The sequence below is a fragment of the Salvelinus alpinus genome, chromosome 12 (assembly GCF_045679555.1).
Source record: "Salvelinus alpinus chromosome 12, SLU_Salpinus.1, whole genome shotgun sequence".
Classification (NCBI taxonomy): domain Eukaryota; kingdom Metazoa; phylum Chordata; class Actinopteri; order Salmoniformes; family Salmonidae; genus Salvelinus; species Salvelinus alpinus.
Genome location: NC_092097.1, coordinates 2877849 through 2892856, shown reverse-complemented (window position 1 = coordinate 2892856; position 15008 = coordinate 2877849). Strand labels below are relative to the sequence as shown.

The 15008-nt window shown below is 40.7% G+C and overlaps 1 protein-coding gene across 2 annotated transcripts; it reads right to left on the bottom strand.

The window, feature by feature from the left end:
- Positions 1-445: 445 nt before the first annotated feature.
- Positions 446-14898, bottom strand: LOC139535362 (endoplasmic reticulum-Golgi intermediate compartment protein 3-like). 2 transcript variants are annotated; one of them, XM_071334702.1, is made up of 14 exons: positions 14742-14898; positions 14489-14559; positions 12715-12802; positions 12365-12484; positions 12095-12188; positions 11635-11800; positions 11208-11265; positions 10007-10021; positions 8920-8951; positions 8737-8833; positions 6249-6313; positions 5941-6077; positions 4619-4674; positions 446-2851 (listed from the first exon to the last, which is right to left on the bottom strand). In XM_071334702.1, exons 1-14 carry the CDS (start codon positions 14827-14829, stop codon positions 2772-2774), a joined length of 1167 nt encoding a protein of 388 aa, XP_071190803.1. In that variant the 5' UTR covers positions 14830-14898; the 3' UTR covers positions 446-2771. The 2 variants fall into 2 exon arrangements, with proteins under 2 accessions (XP_071190803.1, XP_071190804.1); XM_071334703.1 differs by lacking the exon at positions 10007-10021.
- Positions 14899-15008: the final 110 nt, after the last annotated feature.

Genomic DNA, 15008 nt, shown 5'->3' with positions numbered 1-15008 from the left:
AATGCTGATGCGCCAGATACTCAACTAGTCTAAAGGCCAGTTTTATTACTTCTTTAATCAGAACAGTTTTCAGCTGTGCTAACATAATTGCAAAAGGTTTTTCTAATGATCAGTTAGCCTTTTAAAATGATAAACTTGGATTAGCTAACATGCCATTGGAACACAGGAGTGATGGTTGCTGATAATGGGCCTCTGTACGCCTATGTAAATTTAATTAAAAATCAGCCGTTTACAGTTACAATAGTCATTTACAACATTAACAATGTCTACACTATTTCTGATCAATTTGATGTCATTTTAAATAGACAATAATAGACAATAATAATAAAAAGGACATTTCTAAGTGACCCCATACTTTTGAACGGTAGTGTATATTTTACTCAGTTGTTCCATGGACAGGAATTGGACAGAGGACACTGTACACAAAATGTCACAAATTACTACATTACAGGCTGGTGTATTCAACATTTATTTTGTCATTTTAAAAACCGTTGAGGATTCCCAAAATATAAATACATCTCTCCCACACACACAAAATAGGCTGTACACATGCGCTCACACACACACACTTTCCCTCAACCCCACACACTTTCACTCAACACAGGCCCCTGAATTGGATCTCAAAATGTGCAATCACAACAAAAGAACAATAAACTGCATCATCTGGTCTCCTTAAGTAGTCCTCTCAACGACGGTCAGAGATTCCATCAATCTGGGGTGTATTCACTAGGAACCAAACGAGACAAAACTGGGAGGGACCTAAATTCATTTTCAAATAAGACTTTCGTTTGTTGCAAAAAGTTTTCTATAGCAAAATTTTGCACTAATGAATACACCCTTTAACACATTAAAAAACACATTCGTCCTGCCCCGGTCTGTCATAGCAAATTATTATGTAAGTAAAGGGTCCATGATTGATCAAAGAGATTAGAAATTAAAGGGATGGGATAAACATGTCAACGACAGTACATTTAGGGTAGATGAGAATGGCAAAAAGGTATATACACTGAACAAAAATAAGCGCAACATGTAAAGTGTTGGTACCATGTTTCATGAGCTGAAATACAATATCCCAGAAATAAGCACAAAAAGCTAATTTCTCTCAAATTTTGTGCACAAATGTGTTTACATCAATGTTTGTGAGCATTTCTCCTTTGTCAAGATAATCCATCCACTTGACAGGTGTGGCATATCAAGAAGCTGATTAAACAGCATGATCATTACACAGGTACAACTTGTGCTGGGGAAAATGAAAGGCCACACTAAAAATTTGCACTTTTGTCACATTATACAATACCACAGATCTCTCAAGTTGAGGGAGTGTGCAATTGGCATGATGACTGCAGGAATGTCCACCAGAGCGGTTGCCAAAGAATTTAATGTTTTAGAGAATTTGGCAGTACACCCGACCGGCCTCGCAACCACGTGTAACCACGCCAGCCCAGGACCTCCACATCCAGCTTCTTCACCTGTGGAATCGTCTGACACCCAGCCAGCTGATGAAACTGTGGGTTTGCACAACTGAAGAATTTCTGCACAAACTGTTTGAAACCGTCTCAGGGAATCTGCATGCGCGTCATCCTCACCACGGTCTTGACCTGACTGCAGTTTGACGTTGTAACTGACTTCAGTGGCCACTGGCACGCTGGAGAAGTGTGCTCCTCATGGATGAATCCCGATTTCAACTGTACCGGGCAGATGGCAGACAGCGTGTATGGCGTTATGTGGGTGAGTGGTTTGCTGAGTGCCCCATGGTGGCGGTGGGGTTATGGTATAGGCAGGCATAAGCTACAGACAACTGCATTTTAAAGCTCTGATGAAGACCTTGAGGCTGATACATAAAGCTTAATAAAGAGCAGTGACACTAGCAAGAACATTGTGCAGGTTTCTTCTTTTTTCTCACTGTAGGCAAGTTGAATGTCATGACAAGATTCCGAGGTCCATTGTCACGCCATTCATCTCATGTTTCAGCATGATAATGTACAGCCCCATGTCACAAGGATCTGTACACAATTCCTGGAAGCTGAACATGTCCCAGTTCTTCCATGGCTTGCACTCAGACATGTCACCCGTTGTGCATGTTTGGGATGCCCTGGATCAACATTTAAGACAGCGCGTTCCAGTTCCTGCCAATATCCAGTAGCTTTGCATAGCTATTGAAGAGGAGTGGGACAACGTTCCACAGACTGCAATCAACAGCTTGATCAACTCTATGCGAAGGAGATGTCGCTCTACATGAGGCAAATGGTGGTCACACCAGATACTGACTGGTTCTGATCCACGCCCCTACCTATTTTTAAGGTATCTCTGACCAGATGCATATCAGTATTCCCAGTCATGTGAAATCCAGATTAGCGCCTAATGAATTTATTTCTATCGACCTTTTTCCTTATATGTACTGTAACTCAGTACAATCTTTGAAATTGTTCCATGTTGTGTTTATATTTGTTACGTGTATATGGGAACCAACTGATAGATATACAATGTGCTAGTACTGGGGATGAATCAAATGTGATCAAAAACATCTGTTAAATCCCTCTTCTGTCCAGTGATTCAGTCTTTCATTCTTTGTATGGATAAGGGATGTAAAAACAAACAAAAAAACTAATGGGAGACTTAGCGGTCAAATTTCCTTTCCATACGGAGGGAGATTATTCAGATTTTTGTTTATTGCCATGTTAGTTAGCGTCAGTTTGTAGTCACTTCCCTTTTACAGATAGGCCCTTCTGGAGAATGATGAACAGTCTGAATTGCTCGTGCAAAACACTCCACTAAGATGCCTTGCCCAGTTCAATCTTCTTCTGGATGGCTTTTGCCGAGTGGTATATCAACGAATCAATTAGTCCAGCCACTGGGAAAGAGATACAAGGTAAAGCAAATAACAACAAATATAGTTGCACCACTGTCCATATGGCTCATTCCAACAAACTGTACTACAGTGCCTTGCAAAAGTATTTCACCCCCTTGGCATTACTCCTATTTTGTTGCATTATAACCTGTAATTTAAATGCTTTTTTTATTTGGATTTCATGTAATGGACGTATACAAAATAGTCCAAATTGGTGAAGTTAAAACAAATTACTAGTACATTTTTTTTTTTTTTTAATCACGGAAAAGTGGTGCGTGCATATGTATTCACCCCCTTTGCTATGAAGCCCCTAAATAAGATCTGGTGCAACCAATTACCTTCAGAAGTCACATAATTAATTAAATAAAATCCACCTGTGTGCAATAAAAAATTGAAACACACATGTTCTGAAAAGGCCCCCCCAGAGTCTGCAACACCACTAAGCAAGCAGCACCATGAAGACCAAGGAGCTCTCAAAACAGGTCAGGGTCAAAGTTGTGAAGTACAGATTGGGGTTGGTTTAAAAAAAAGAAAAAAAGAAATTCTGAATCTTTGAACATCCCTCATTAAATCCATTATTAAAAAAATTGAAAGAATATGGCACCACAACAAACCTGCCAAGAGAGGGCCGCTCACCAAAACTCACTGACCAGGCAAGGATGGCGTTTATCAAAGAGGCAACAACAGACCAAAGATATCTCCGCTGTGGAGCTTTGTAGCTCCTTCAGGGTTTGGACCACTTTAAGCCGTACACTCCAGAGCTGGGCTTTACAGAAGAGTGGCCTGAAAAAAGCCATTGCTTAAAGACAAAAAAATGAGAAAACACATTTGGTGTTTGCCAAAATGCGTGTGGGATACTCCCCAAACATATGGAAGAAGGTACTCTGGTCAGATGAGACTAAAAATGAGCTTTTTGCCATCAAGGAAAAAGCTATGTCTGGCACAAACCCAACACCTCTCATCACCCCGAGAACACCATCCCAGCATCATGCTGTGGGGATGTTTTTCATCGGCTGGGACTGGGAAACTGGTCAGAATTGAAGGAATGATGGATAGCGCTAAATACAGGGAAATTCTTGAGGGAAACCTGTTTCAGTCTTTCAGAGATTTGAGACTGGGAAGGAGGTTCACCTTCCAGCAGGACAATGACCCTAAGCATACTGTTAAAGCAACACTCGAGTGGTTTAAGGGGAAACATTTAAATGTCTTGGAATGGCCTAGTCAAAGCCCAGACCTCAATCTAATTGAGAATCTGTGGTATGACTTGAAGATTGAACCCATCCAACTTGAAGGAGCTGGAGCAGATTTGCCTTGAAGAATGGCCATAACTCCCAGTAGCTAGATGTGCCAAGCTTATAGAGACATACCTCAAGAGACTTGCAACTGTAATTGCTGCAAAAGGTGGCTCTACAAAAGTATTGACTTTGGGGGGGTAAATAGTTATGCACGCTCAAGTTCAGTTTGTCTTATTTGTTTCACAATAAAAAATATGTTGCATCTTCAAAGTAGTAGGCATGTTGTGTAAATCAAATGACAACCCCCACCCCAAAAAATATATTTTAACTCCAGGTTGTAAGGCAACAAAATAGGAAAAATGGCAAGGGGGGGTGAACACTTTCGCAAGGCACTGTAGTGCATAGTATACACTACCTTCAAACTGAGAAAGCCATCACTAATTAAAAACAATATTAAAATTATATTAAAGATGTATTGAGCGCCATGTTTGCCATGTGTGCTGCATTTGAAATATGGGATTGCAGAGGTGCCCACCTGTAAATACACCTCCTACGATGGCACACACTCCTGTAAGAAAATGAGTGAATGATCTGAAAAAAAAAGAGCAAAAAACATGTTTGATGTAACACACAGCTTACTATTTACATAGGCTACACAGACTTTCCATTGAGGGTCATGTACACCACACGATCAAAATTATGTGGACACCTGCTCGTTGAACATCTCATTCCAAAATCACGGGCATTAATACGGAGTTGGTCCACCCTTTGCTGCTATAACAGCCACCACTATTCTGGGGAGGCTTTCCACTAGATGTTGGAACATTGCTGCGGGGACTTGCTTCCATTCAGCCACAAGAGCATTAGTGAGGTCCGCACTGATGTTGGGCGATTAGACCTGGATCGCAGTCGGCATTCCAATCCATCCCAAAGGTGCTCGATGGTGTTGAGGTCAGGCCTCTGTGCAGGCCAGTCAAGTTTTTCCACACCGATCGACAAACCATTTCTGCATGGACCTTGCCTTGTGCACGAGGGCATTGCCATGCTGAAACAGGAAAGGGCCTTCCCCAAACTGTTGCCACAAAGTTGGAAGCACAGAATCATCTAGAATGTCATTGTATGCTGTAGAGTTAAGATTTTCCTTCACTGGAACTAAGGGGCCTAGCACGTGAAAAACAGCCCCAGACCATTATTCCTCCTCCACTAAACTTTACAGTTGGCACTATGCAGTCAGGCAGGTAGCGTTCTCCTGGCATCTGCCAAACCCAGAATCGTCGGACTGCCAGATGGCGAAGTGCGATTCATCACTCCAGAAAACGAGTTTCCACTGCTCCAGAGTCCAATGGCGGTGGACTTTACGCCACTCCAGCCAACGCTTGGCATTGCACATGGTGATCTCAGGCTTGTGTGCACGGCTGCTCGCCCATGGAAACCCATTTCATGAAGCTCCTGATGAACAGTTCTTGTGCTGACATTCCTTCCAGAGGCTCGGTATTGAGTGTTGCAACCGAAGACAGACGATTTTTACACGCTACGTGCTTCAGCACTTGGCGGTCCCGTTCTGTGAGCTTGTGTGGCCTACCACTTTGCAGCTGAGCAGTTGTTGCGCCTAGACGTTTCCAGCAGGGCAGAAATCTGACTTGTTGGCAAGGTGGCATCCTTTGACGGTGCTACGTTGAAAGTCACTGAGCTCTTCAGTAAGGCTATTCTACTGCCAATGTTTGTCTATGTAGATTGCATGGCTGTGTGCTCGATTTTATACACCTGTCAGCAACGGGTGTGGCTGAAATAGCTGAATCCACAAATGTTAGTGTCCACATACACTATATATACAAAATAATGTTTGAAGCTACCTACCGCTGTTTCTCTGTGAATTTGACCATCATAGGGGAGAGTTCATATAATACAAACACACCAGGTAGGCCCTGGTCTCCGATCAGCCCATTGGCTACTTTCTCATGTCGCGTTACAGAGAATTGGTTTGTTTTAACCACCTGTAAGACAAGTAATACAATGTCCTTGTTTGATGCCCAAGTACCTTAACATGTACAAATACAGCCATGCAAAGGGAAATATAAAATAAATCAAATTTACTTAATATAGCGATAAGATTAACTCTGTGAAATACCTACATTTCACTGCTGTCATGTCCAACATATACTCACCTCTCCATCCCATTTCACGTAGATGGTTGGGACAATCTTCACAAAGTACTGATACATCATGGAAGCTGGAATAAAACAAATCGATTTTTCTATCATTTGCTGAGGCAGAGCACATGTAGTCTGGACAAACGCAACATTCCACTCTGCATGAACACGAGGAGGTGCTATAGCTTTAACATCACATAATTAGCTGGCTACACACCCCCTCAGCTAACTGTCGACTTCAAGTAATGGCCGCCTGCTAGAAAAGCATTTTCAAGTATCATCGAAAAAGAAAAGATCGTCTTCAAGTGACTGATAACCGTAGAATTAGAACATAGCTATGCTGATAAAACCTACATTTCACTATAAACCATGTCAAAGACAATACAACTCTGTGGCTAAGTCAAGTATTCTTAGCGTGGTCATTAATATATATTAATGACCATGCATAGATATTTCATCGGGAACAAGAAGGATATTTTGTATAGAAACAAGTATATTTTAAGAACTAGTCATATCCTGCTGGTGAGTCAACTTTTTAACGCAGAAGGATTGTTAATTATGAGGAGATAGAGAATTTATTTTCTCGTTACAAGATCCCGGTTACACTTAGAGTTCGCCATAGTCTTTGATACTATTCCATCTGTAACTCATGTTGTTTAGAGGTGTAACAAGACCTCGCCTTCTTGAAATAACTGGATTAAGCGAGGGTGACTACAAAATCGGACACATTTGTTTCTCCTTGCTCCCTCAGAACAACAGGTCTACACGCGTTTTATTTCAAAGGGATTTTGTATCAATACCGTACAAATGGTACTTCGTGTTGAGCATCCAGAAAGAGTTCTGCATTTATTTTGGCATTGTCTACATGTAAAGAAATCTACAGTTTTATATTTGTTAATATTCTTGATGACTGTTTGTTTGTTATGGGAGAATGTTCTGCTCGGTTTCCTTAACTATAATAAGGATAAAGAAAAACAATTATACATCTTAAATCTAAATTGTGCTAACGGCAAAATGTCATTCATAAATGTGAATTCACTAGTGCATCTCAGTGCAAGAGGCGTCAGTACAGTCCCTGGTTCGAATCCAGGCTGTATCACATCCAGCCGTGATTGGGATTCCCATAGGGCGGCGCACAATTGGTCCAGTGTCATCCAGGTTTGGCCGGGGTAGGCTGTCATTTTAAATAAGAATTTGTTCTTAAGACTTCCCTAGTTAAATAAAATAAAAAATAATGTTCCTGCAAATAAAATACAAAATAAAATTGTACACACAAATCTTTTCAAGGGCTTCAAGGCCAGCCCAAGGTGACATGCTAACCAGTTAGCCAGCCAAAACGCAGCTAGCTAGCAGCTGGGTAAACAGAAGCTTGAGATAAAAGGTGGTTTAAAAGTCTGCATGCAGCCATGCACGTCGCAACATATTAGTTCAAAATCTGCTTTCGGTGTGCAAATAACGTTGCTAGCTAACTCCGCTAGCTTAGTTTGTCGCTTAAACTTAGCCACTTGTGTACCGTAAAAGCAGATTATTACGATTCACATATCTAGCTGACAATCATAAAGTAAAATGTTTGATTTGTGTATATGTTGTTTCGTCTATTTTTGCTATTGCCCTGGCTGGAAGAAGGTTCAGCAAATGGCTAGGTCAAGCGTGAGGTAATACAGTAGGGGGAGAGAGTGCTTCTAAAATATATTGTTTTATGTATTCTCCATACACTCGTCCTCACAAGAACGTACTCAAGAGAATGCACTCGGACCATGAGAGTGTGGAGCACGGTAATATACATATTGAGAAACACCCATTGACTTCTCAAACCCCAAAACCCAGCCTGGTCTGTTTCACTAACGTTCCCGGAAGTCTCTCGATGTTGCGCCTCTGGCTTTAGAAACTCTGTGGCTATACGGAGGAGGTTTTAAATGGGATTCATGATGGGCTTTGCAGTTGGGATGGCAGCTGGTGTCATGTTTGGAACATTTTCCTGTATAAGGTAAGCTAGCTAAGTTAACTACTTACCTTTCACAAGTAGGCCTACACTGAAATGCAAGACATGTCATAAGAATGCCATAGTCTGTACTTGGGCATCCCTGATTTCTTTACTATATCAGTTTTGATAAGATTGTTGCAGCCATCCAAACTACATATTGTAGTTTGTTCAATAGAACTCAATAGTGTTATGTGATTTTGTTCAAATGCTGTATTCTTACTGCCCTCAGGGTTGGCATGAGAGGCAGAGAGCTGATGGGAGGAGTTGGGAAGATGACGCAGAGCGGAGGCACGTTGGGTACATTCCTGTCCATTGGGATGGACATCTGCTGCAGAGACCACCTCTACAGCACTTATAATTACACAACGGGACTTTTGTAATAACTCTTATTCCCATGTCACAATTTCGCCATAGTTCTTAGACAAAGTCTGTCAATAAAGGCTATGATTTCAATTGCTGGTAGTAGGTCTAAGTCAAATGCTAGGTGTGGGGAATTTGACGAATGGGATAATTACTAACCTTGTGGTGCTGCAACGTCGGTGCCATCCAAAGGATTGACGATACCAGGGTAGTCCCTCCCAAAGGATAGATGCTTGATCAAGTGAGTCATGTTGATCTGTAGGACACAAGAAACACAAATAAGCACTTAAAGGGGTATGGAAAACACTGCCTTGGAAAGACAATTTCTTTAAATGTACTTACATTGTCTAGTCCAAAGCTCTGCAGATCATGAACTGAAATTAAAACGAGACAATATGTCAGTAATGCTGTGATCTGATAGAACATCAGTTACTGTATATGTTCTGTGTACCCAGAGTATGAGGGTTTACTATTGCCATAATCTACAGCTCTCCCATTACAAGTTATTGTTGAGCACACAGCCCTCAAATGCGATGTGTTCTTGATTACTGCTTGTACCACCTGAATTAAAAGATCAAACCAACAATCACATGCTGGTTATTCAAAAGGAGAGTTTCAAATCAGTTAGAAGCATATTTGGTTGTCTTTACTAGGCTTTAAGTAACCAGGTGAATTCTGACTGACAACCTCTTCAAATACAAAGTTTGATATTTGACTGGGCAATTTAGAAGGCAGTGATGTGAGGGGGATGTGGCCTGAGTGTCAGTCTGTTTGTGCTATCATGCCAATTCATTGTAACTCATCGGCCTTTCCTCATTTGAGCCGAAGTCCATCCTCTCTCCTCCGTGACCCAGAAACTGATGTGGTCGAGGAGAGTGTCAATTTGTTAGTAGATGAACGGAAGAGTATCCTCCCCTCCTCGATAGCCACCTTTCATCGAGAATAATGTGTATCCTACTTGGGTCCTTCGCCTGAAGAGTTTGGATATCTACCACACCCCCTTTGAAGCAGTTGTTTTTTCGAAGGAGAAAAGCACGCAAACATTTAAAAATGATATGCTACTTATACCTTTGCACAAATAAAATGTCATGCACAACTAGCTAAATGTTTTATCACTTCACACATTTTGGGATTCAACCCCTGTAAACTTAATTTGCCTGATGACGCGTGACAGTAATTTCATACAAACTCATTTTTAATCCACGTTCCTTCTCCTCGATTACCATAGACTTTTTTTTTTCAAAAGGAGGCGAGAGAGGACGCAGGAGTTGAGCAAATCCAATTGAGAAAAGGCACAGTCATGCCAAACTTGGTCTTTGGCTGGACAAGGACAGCAATGGAGTAGGCAAGAACACAAAACAATCTGGGACCAGGCTAGTGGGGGGTGGTGTTTACTACAAAAATAAAAGCTACAAAATGATGGACTTACTTTCCACAGCGTGCACTGCAGAAAGAAGAGAGAAGAGTCACTATATGACGCATGTTGGGCTACACAGAAAAAGCCAGTCTCTGAAGGGGGTTCATCACATCTGGCATTTCATATACGGCCAAATTCTTATCACAAGGAGATTGTCTGCTTAAAGGCAAAAACCAGACAGAGAAAGTTGTACTAGTCCACCGAATAAAATAGAAAATTAAAGCAGCTTTAAGCTGGTGAAACGTTTGCTCTAAACTTTCAGTACACGTTGTTCATAATGACAAAGGACACCTTTCAATGCCTCCAAGCAAGTTGAGAGAATAGTACTTAGGGCTTACAACTTCATCTGGTTATGTACCATGTAACTTTATCAGCAATTCTTGAGAAATTCTTAAGGTCAATCAAATGAAAGCAGTACCTTCCATTTTTCTTCAATCACAAATACATACTTTTAAATTAATTTGGCCTGTATTCACAGTAACAAAGGTTACATCAGTGACATTGTAGTAACTTTTGTCAAGAAGCTCAAGATTACACCAATTGAATTTTTAAAAATCCATTGGCAAACTGATTGCAAAAAAATTATTGCAAACAAATTAATACATTTCACATTATTTAATTTTCAAATAGAGTGTAACTGTCAATGCAAAATAAGTATATTGGTGTTATTATTAGCAACATTAATGATAAAGCAAGTGAGTCTCAATTTACAATCAAAATGTTACATTTATGTGGGGGGAAAAAATAGCTACTTAGTTTGACACATTTTTTCACCTGTGCCACAAAGATATAAAGGTCAGATGTTTTCATGAAATAAAAAATAAGATACAATTAATGACTAATGATTGATCCGGAGGAGGAAAGAAGGGAAGAAGTCAAGAAAATGAAAGGAATTATGAAAGAGAAAAAGACCATTTACCAAATGTTTTACTACAGTGTTTTACTGAAAAGACTAGTAACGGATGCACTAGAAATGTCTTTACTGGTCTAGTGACTAGGGGCAAACTCTACACTACAAGAGGGTCTGTACCTAAATCTGGTCTGAGACAGACTGGTTTAATAAACCGCAAGGTGTTTCTTGTAGCAAGTAAGCAATTTTAGAATTCCAACCCAAAAATCAGTCAACCTGTTTCATCTCTAAGCAATTCAGAGGATTGACAGAAAGCACAGAACTTCTATTTTCCTTAGGTAGATAATTGATATCAGGTCTTACCATGAACATGGGACTGCTGGAAACTCTTTCCAGGTGCAAAGTGGAAATTTCCTGCCACCTATCAAAAAAAAGACAAATTGAAGAGTTCAGAAAAAAGTCTAACAATTAACATAACATTTGCAGATCGAAAGTGTATGAATGCATTAAAGCGCCTCATAAAGTATTAAATCTCAGTGGCAGCACATTTCCATTCCTAATTTTATATAACCACATCTAGAATTCTGTTCCCAAAAAGTGATGATTCATTTCAAATCATGTTGTTTTCAACACTGTCTGACCATTTGAAAGCCAGGCAATTGAAAGTCGAAACATTGTCAGCCATTAAATAAAACGCATTCCTTTTATGACGTGTTAATCAGTGTGTGAGTACTGACTATTCTTTCTGATTATGAACTTAGCCAAAGCATCAGACTATAAGACTAGTTACCTTGTTGACCTCAAGAAAGCCATAGATCTGGCAACCCTCGTTCTTCTGCTCCTGCATCTTCTGGCTGAAGCCCTCCCTCTTGCACTGCTCGATGGTGTCAGGGTTCTTGAAGGCCCAGCCCCGCCTGCGATAGGCTTCCCGTACGTCATCGCAGGTGTTACAGCACCTACAAAAAAGCAAACGCATAAGCAATATGTCAATTTAACACGTACTATCACAATCACATTGTGGACAAAAGATGAGCTAATTTGTTGTGATAGCCTATGTTCTGCAAAAGAGTTTAGGGCTCAAATAAGTACAAGCTTTCATGGATTCTTTCTAACAAGTCCAATATCACAGGCAAGGGATTTAAGCTCTGAGATTGACAGGGAAACCTCATTGTCTGTCTTTGGTCATGGGAAGTATGATCTGTAAACCCTGGGAATGCATTCTGGAGGGCAATCCAGTCATGGGAACTCACTTCAAATCCTCTGTCTCTGCTCCATAGCAGCTTTCACACCGCTCAGGATCTAGCTTACTAGGGTCAAAAGGTTCACCTTCCTCTTGTCCCAAATCTACATGAGAGATGACAACAAAACAATATCCATGACCCAGTGAAAACATTTACTATTCAATACAATTCATATATCTTGTTTTCCCAAGAGGGAAAACCTATGCCGCATTCCATGGTGTAGAATGCTCTTCAAGTAATAGAACGGAATCACAAGCAAGCTATTAGCAATATGGTTACCATGCTTCTCTGCCTCTGTAGTGACAGGATTGCCATCCTTGTCCAGCCTTTGCTTGAACAGGTTGTGTTCCACATCCAACTGCTGCTCTCCAGCAACATCCATGGCATCAATGCTGAGATCTGAAGGTCACAGTGATGTTACAAATGTCACATACTTCAACTGTGAAATCACCACATTGCTTCATGCATAACCCCCAAAAAGATTACTTTAGATTTTACGGAGGCATTTTGTCGATTTATGCAACTTTTTTATAATATCACATAAACAAAGCACATATAGGGGTTAATTGTGCAGGTGTAAGTTTGTCAAATGTGATGATGCATGCACGGTTTTTTCTAAAGTTACTTACAGGCACACGGCATGTTAGGAAATATCACATTAATGTTGATTTTCAGTTTGTCTCCTCGTGATGTGTCCACAAACAATTCAGGATGGACCTGTGTTGGCAGAACAACATTCATATTTTGCAAGTCATAAAACAGTGGTATCTAAAGTGCTTACCGGGCCTCATAGATTAAGTAAACGTTATGACATATGGCTAAATAATTATAACAGAACATAAAATGATAGTGATGTTCCAATTATTCTCAAACTGGCTAGCCAAAAGGATTCGACTCGTTCATTTCTCTCTCCAGTTGGAAAGGCCCTATGCCGGAATGTGGAAAGCCAGAGCCCAGCGCAGTAACGTTAACGTTATATGGCTAGGAAAACGTACCTCAATCCCGAAATGATTCAAAGTGAATCGAGAAGATTGAAATAGTGCTAGTTTTTAAACAAACATCAGTTTTCGTCAGAATGCTAGGCTAGGTAATACTAAAGCAACAAACTGCATTCAACACTTCTGGTAGTTACTCAACCAAATAATAGGCGTACCATTTTAATGGAATCGAATAGGCTGTTATAGCATTAGCTAGCCTAGCATGCTGGCAAAAACGGCAATTTAATTCAAATCTAGCAGTATTTCAATATTCTCGAGTCACCTTTCATAATTTCGGGATGAATATGTACAACGACATATTCCATCCTGGATTGAGGTACATTATCCCAGACCTATAACGCGCTGAGCTCTGACTGTCTACATTCCGGTGTTGTGCCGAAAATCTCTCCCCGCACACTTAATTCTTCATTCCTGCGACTTGCTTGCTAGTTGGGATTTCTGCTCTTCACTCCGTTGTCAGTTTAGCCTACATTTCACTGATCTTAGTAGCAGAAAGCATGTTTTATTTGTGTCCTTCAAGGCAGCTGTCAATGATCACGTTAGGCTGCGTTTCATTGTAATTTTTATTGCGGTTTGATCGTGGGGAAGGCACTAGTAATGTCTGCAGTTTTCGGTGTGGCTATGTGTCGAGTGTATTAATCTATAAATAAATCTCTTTGCTAAAATTCGTCATCTCTCCCATGTCTTATTCGATTAGTAGTTGTTCTGAGATGTTTGCATGCCTACATTTTACTCACTCCGTTTAATATAACACACATACATTAATTATTCATTTAGATTGCCTATTCTGATCATTGACAGCTGCCTTGAAGGACACAAATAAAACATGCTTTCTGCAACTAAAATCTGTGAAATGTAGGCTAAACCGACAACGGAGTGAAGAGTAGCAATCTCAACTAGCAAGCAAGTCGCAGCAATGAAGAATTGAGTGTGCGCGCGTTCACGCGAAGGGGAGGGGGAGGGGGAGGGGGAGGGGGAGGGGTTTCGGCACAACACCGGCATAGCACCATTCCGACTCAAGAGACACATTAACTTGAGTAGGATCCTTTTGGCTAGTCATTGCATTTCAGCACCATGCCCACCATTGGAATGTTGAGCATTCCCAGTTTCCCTGGTGGCAATTAACTGTACCTTTGATTACAAAAAAAAATGTAATTGCAAAGGGCTCAGCTGGAAAAGTTTGAATACCACTGTTATAGAGTATACAAACCACAATAATTGTTGTATGCAACGTTGGCTAGGCTTGCTAGCTGTTATAGTTCCTTGTTGTCATAGTTCTCCATTAGAATATCCTTACGTTTACAAGTGTGATCCATACAGAGCTAGCTCTCACCCACGTATTTGACTGGCACACTTAACATGTTCCCTGACTATTTTTTGAAAATGTAACGTTACATTAACCTACCTCCTTAGTGAGATAATACTGCAACTCTGAGAAGAACAGGATCAACATGATGAGACCACTTATGATGGTGACTTCAAAAAGGAGAAAGAAGAAAAATGTCAGAATATCACCAAATATGTTCTGCTCTCTAGTCTGACAGATCTAGAATGCTAGCCCAAACACAGTGATCCTAGTCCTACTAGCTAGCTACTGGGGACAGTATGTGTTCTGCAAGTAGCTAAGCGCTACCAAAAGTCTACCCAAAACCACTCACCCGTAGCTCCGCTGCATGTTTTAATTCGGAAATCCTCAAGAGTTTTCGGATAAGCATCAAATTGTTTTAGTTTATGTAGTGTGTCCATCTTCTTTCACGCCGTGGGCTGAAATAATTCCCGATACACATCAGTTCTCAACATTTACTTCCGGTACACAAGGCATACGTATTGAACCAATCAGCGCCAACCACGTAACGGCCCGTGTGTACCACCAAAGACGTTCTATTATATTGACAAGATAGTCGAGTGACCATTCAAACAATAGA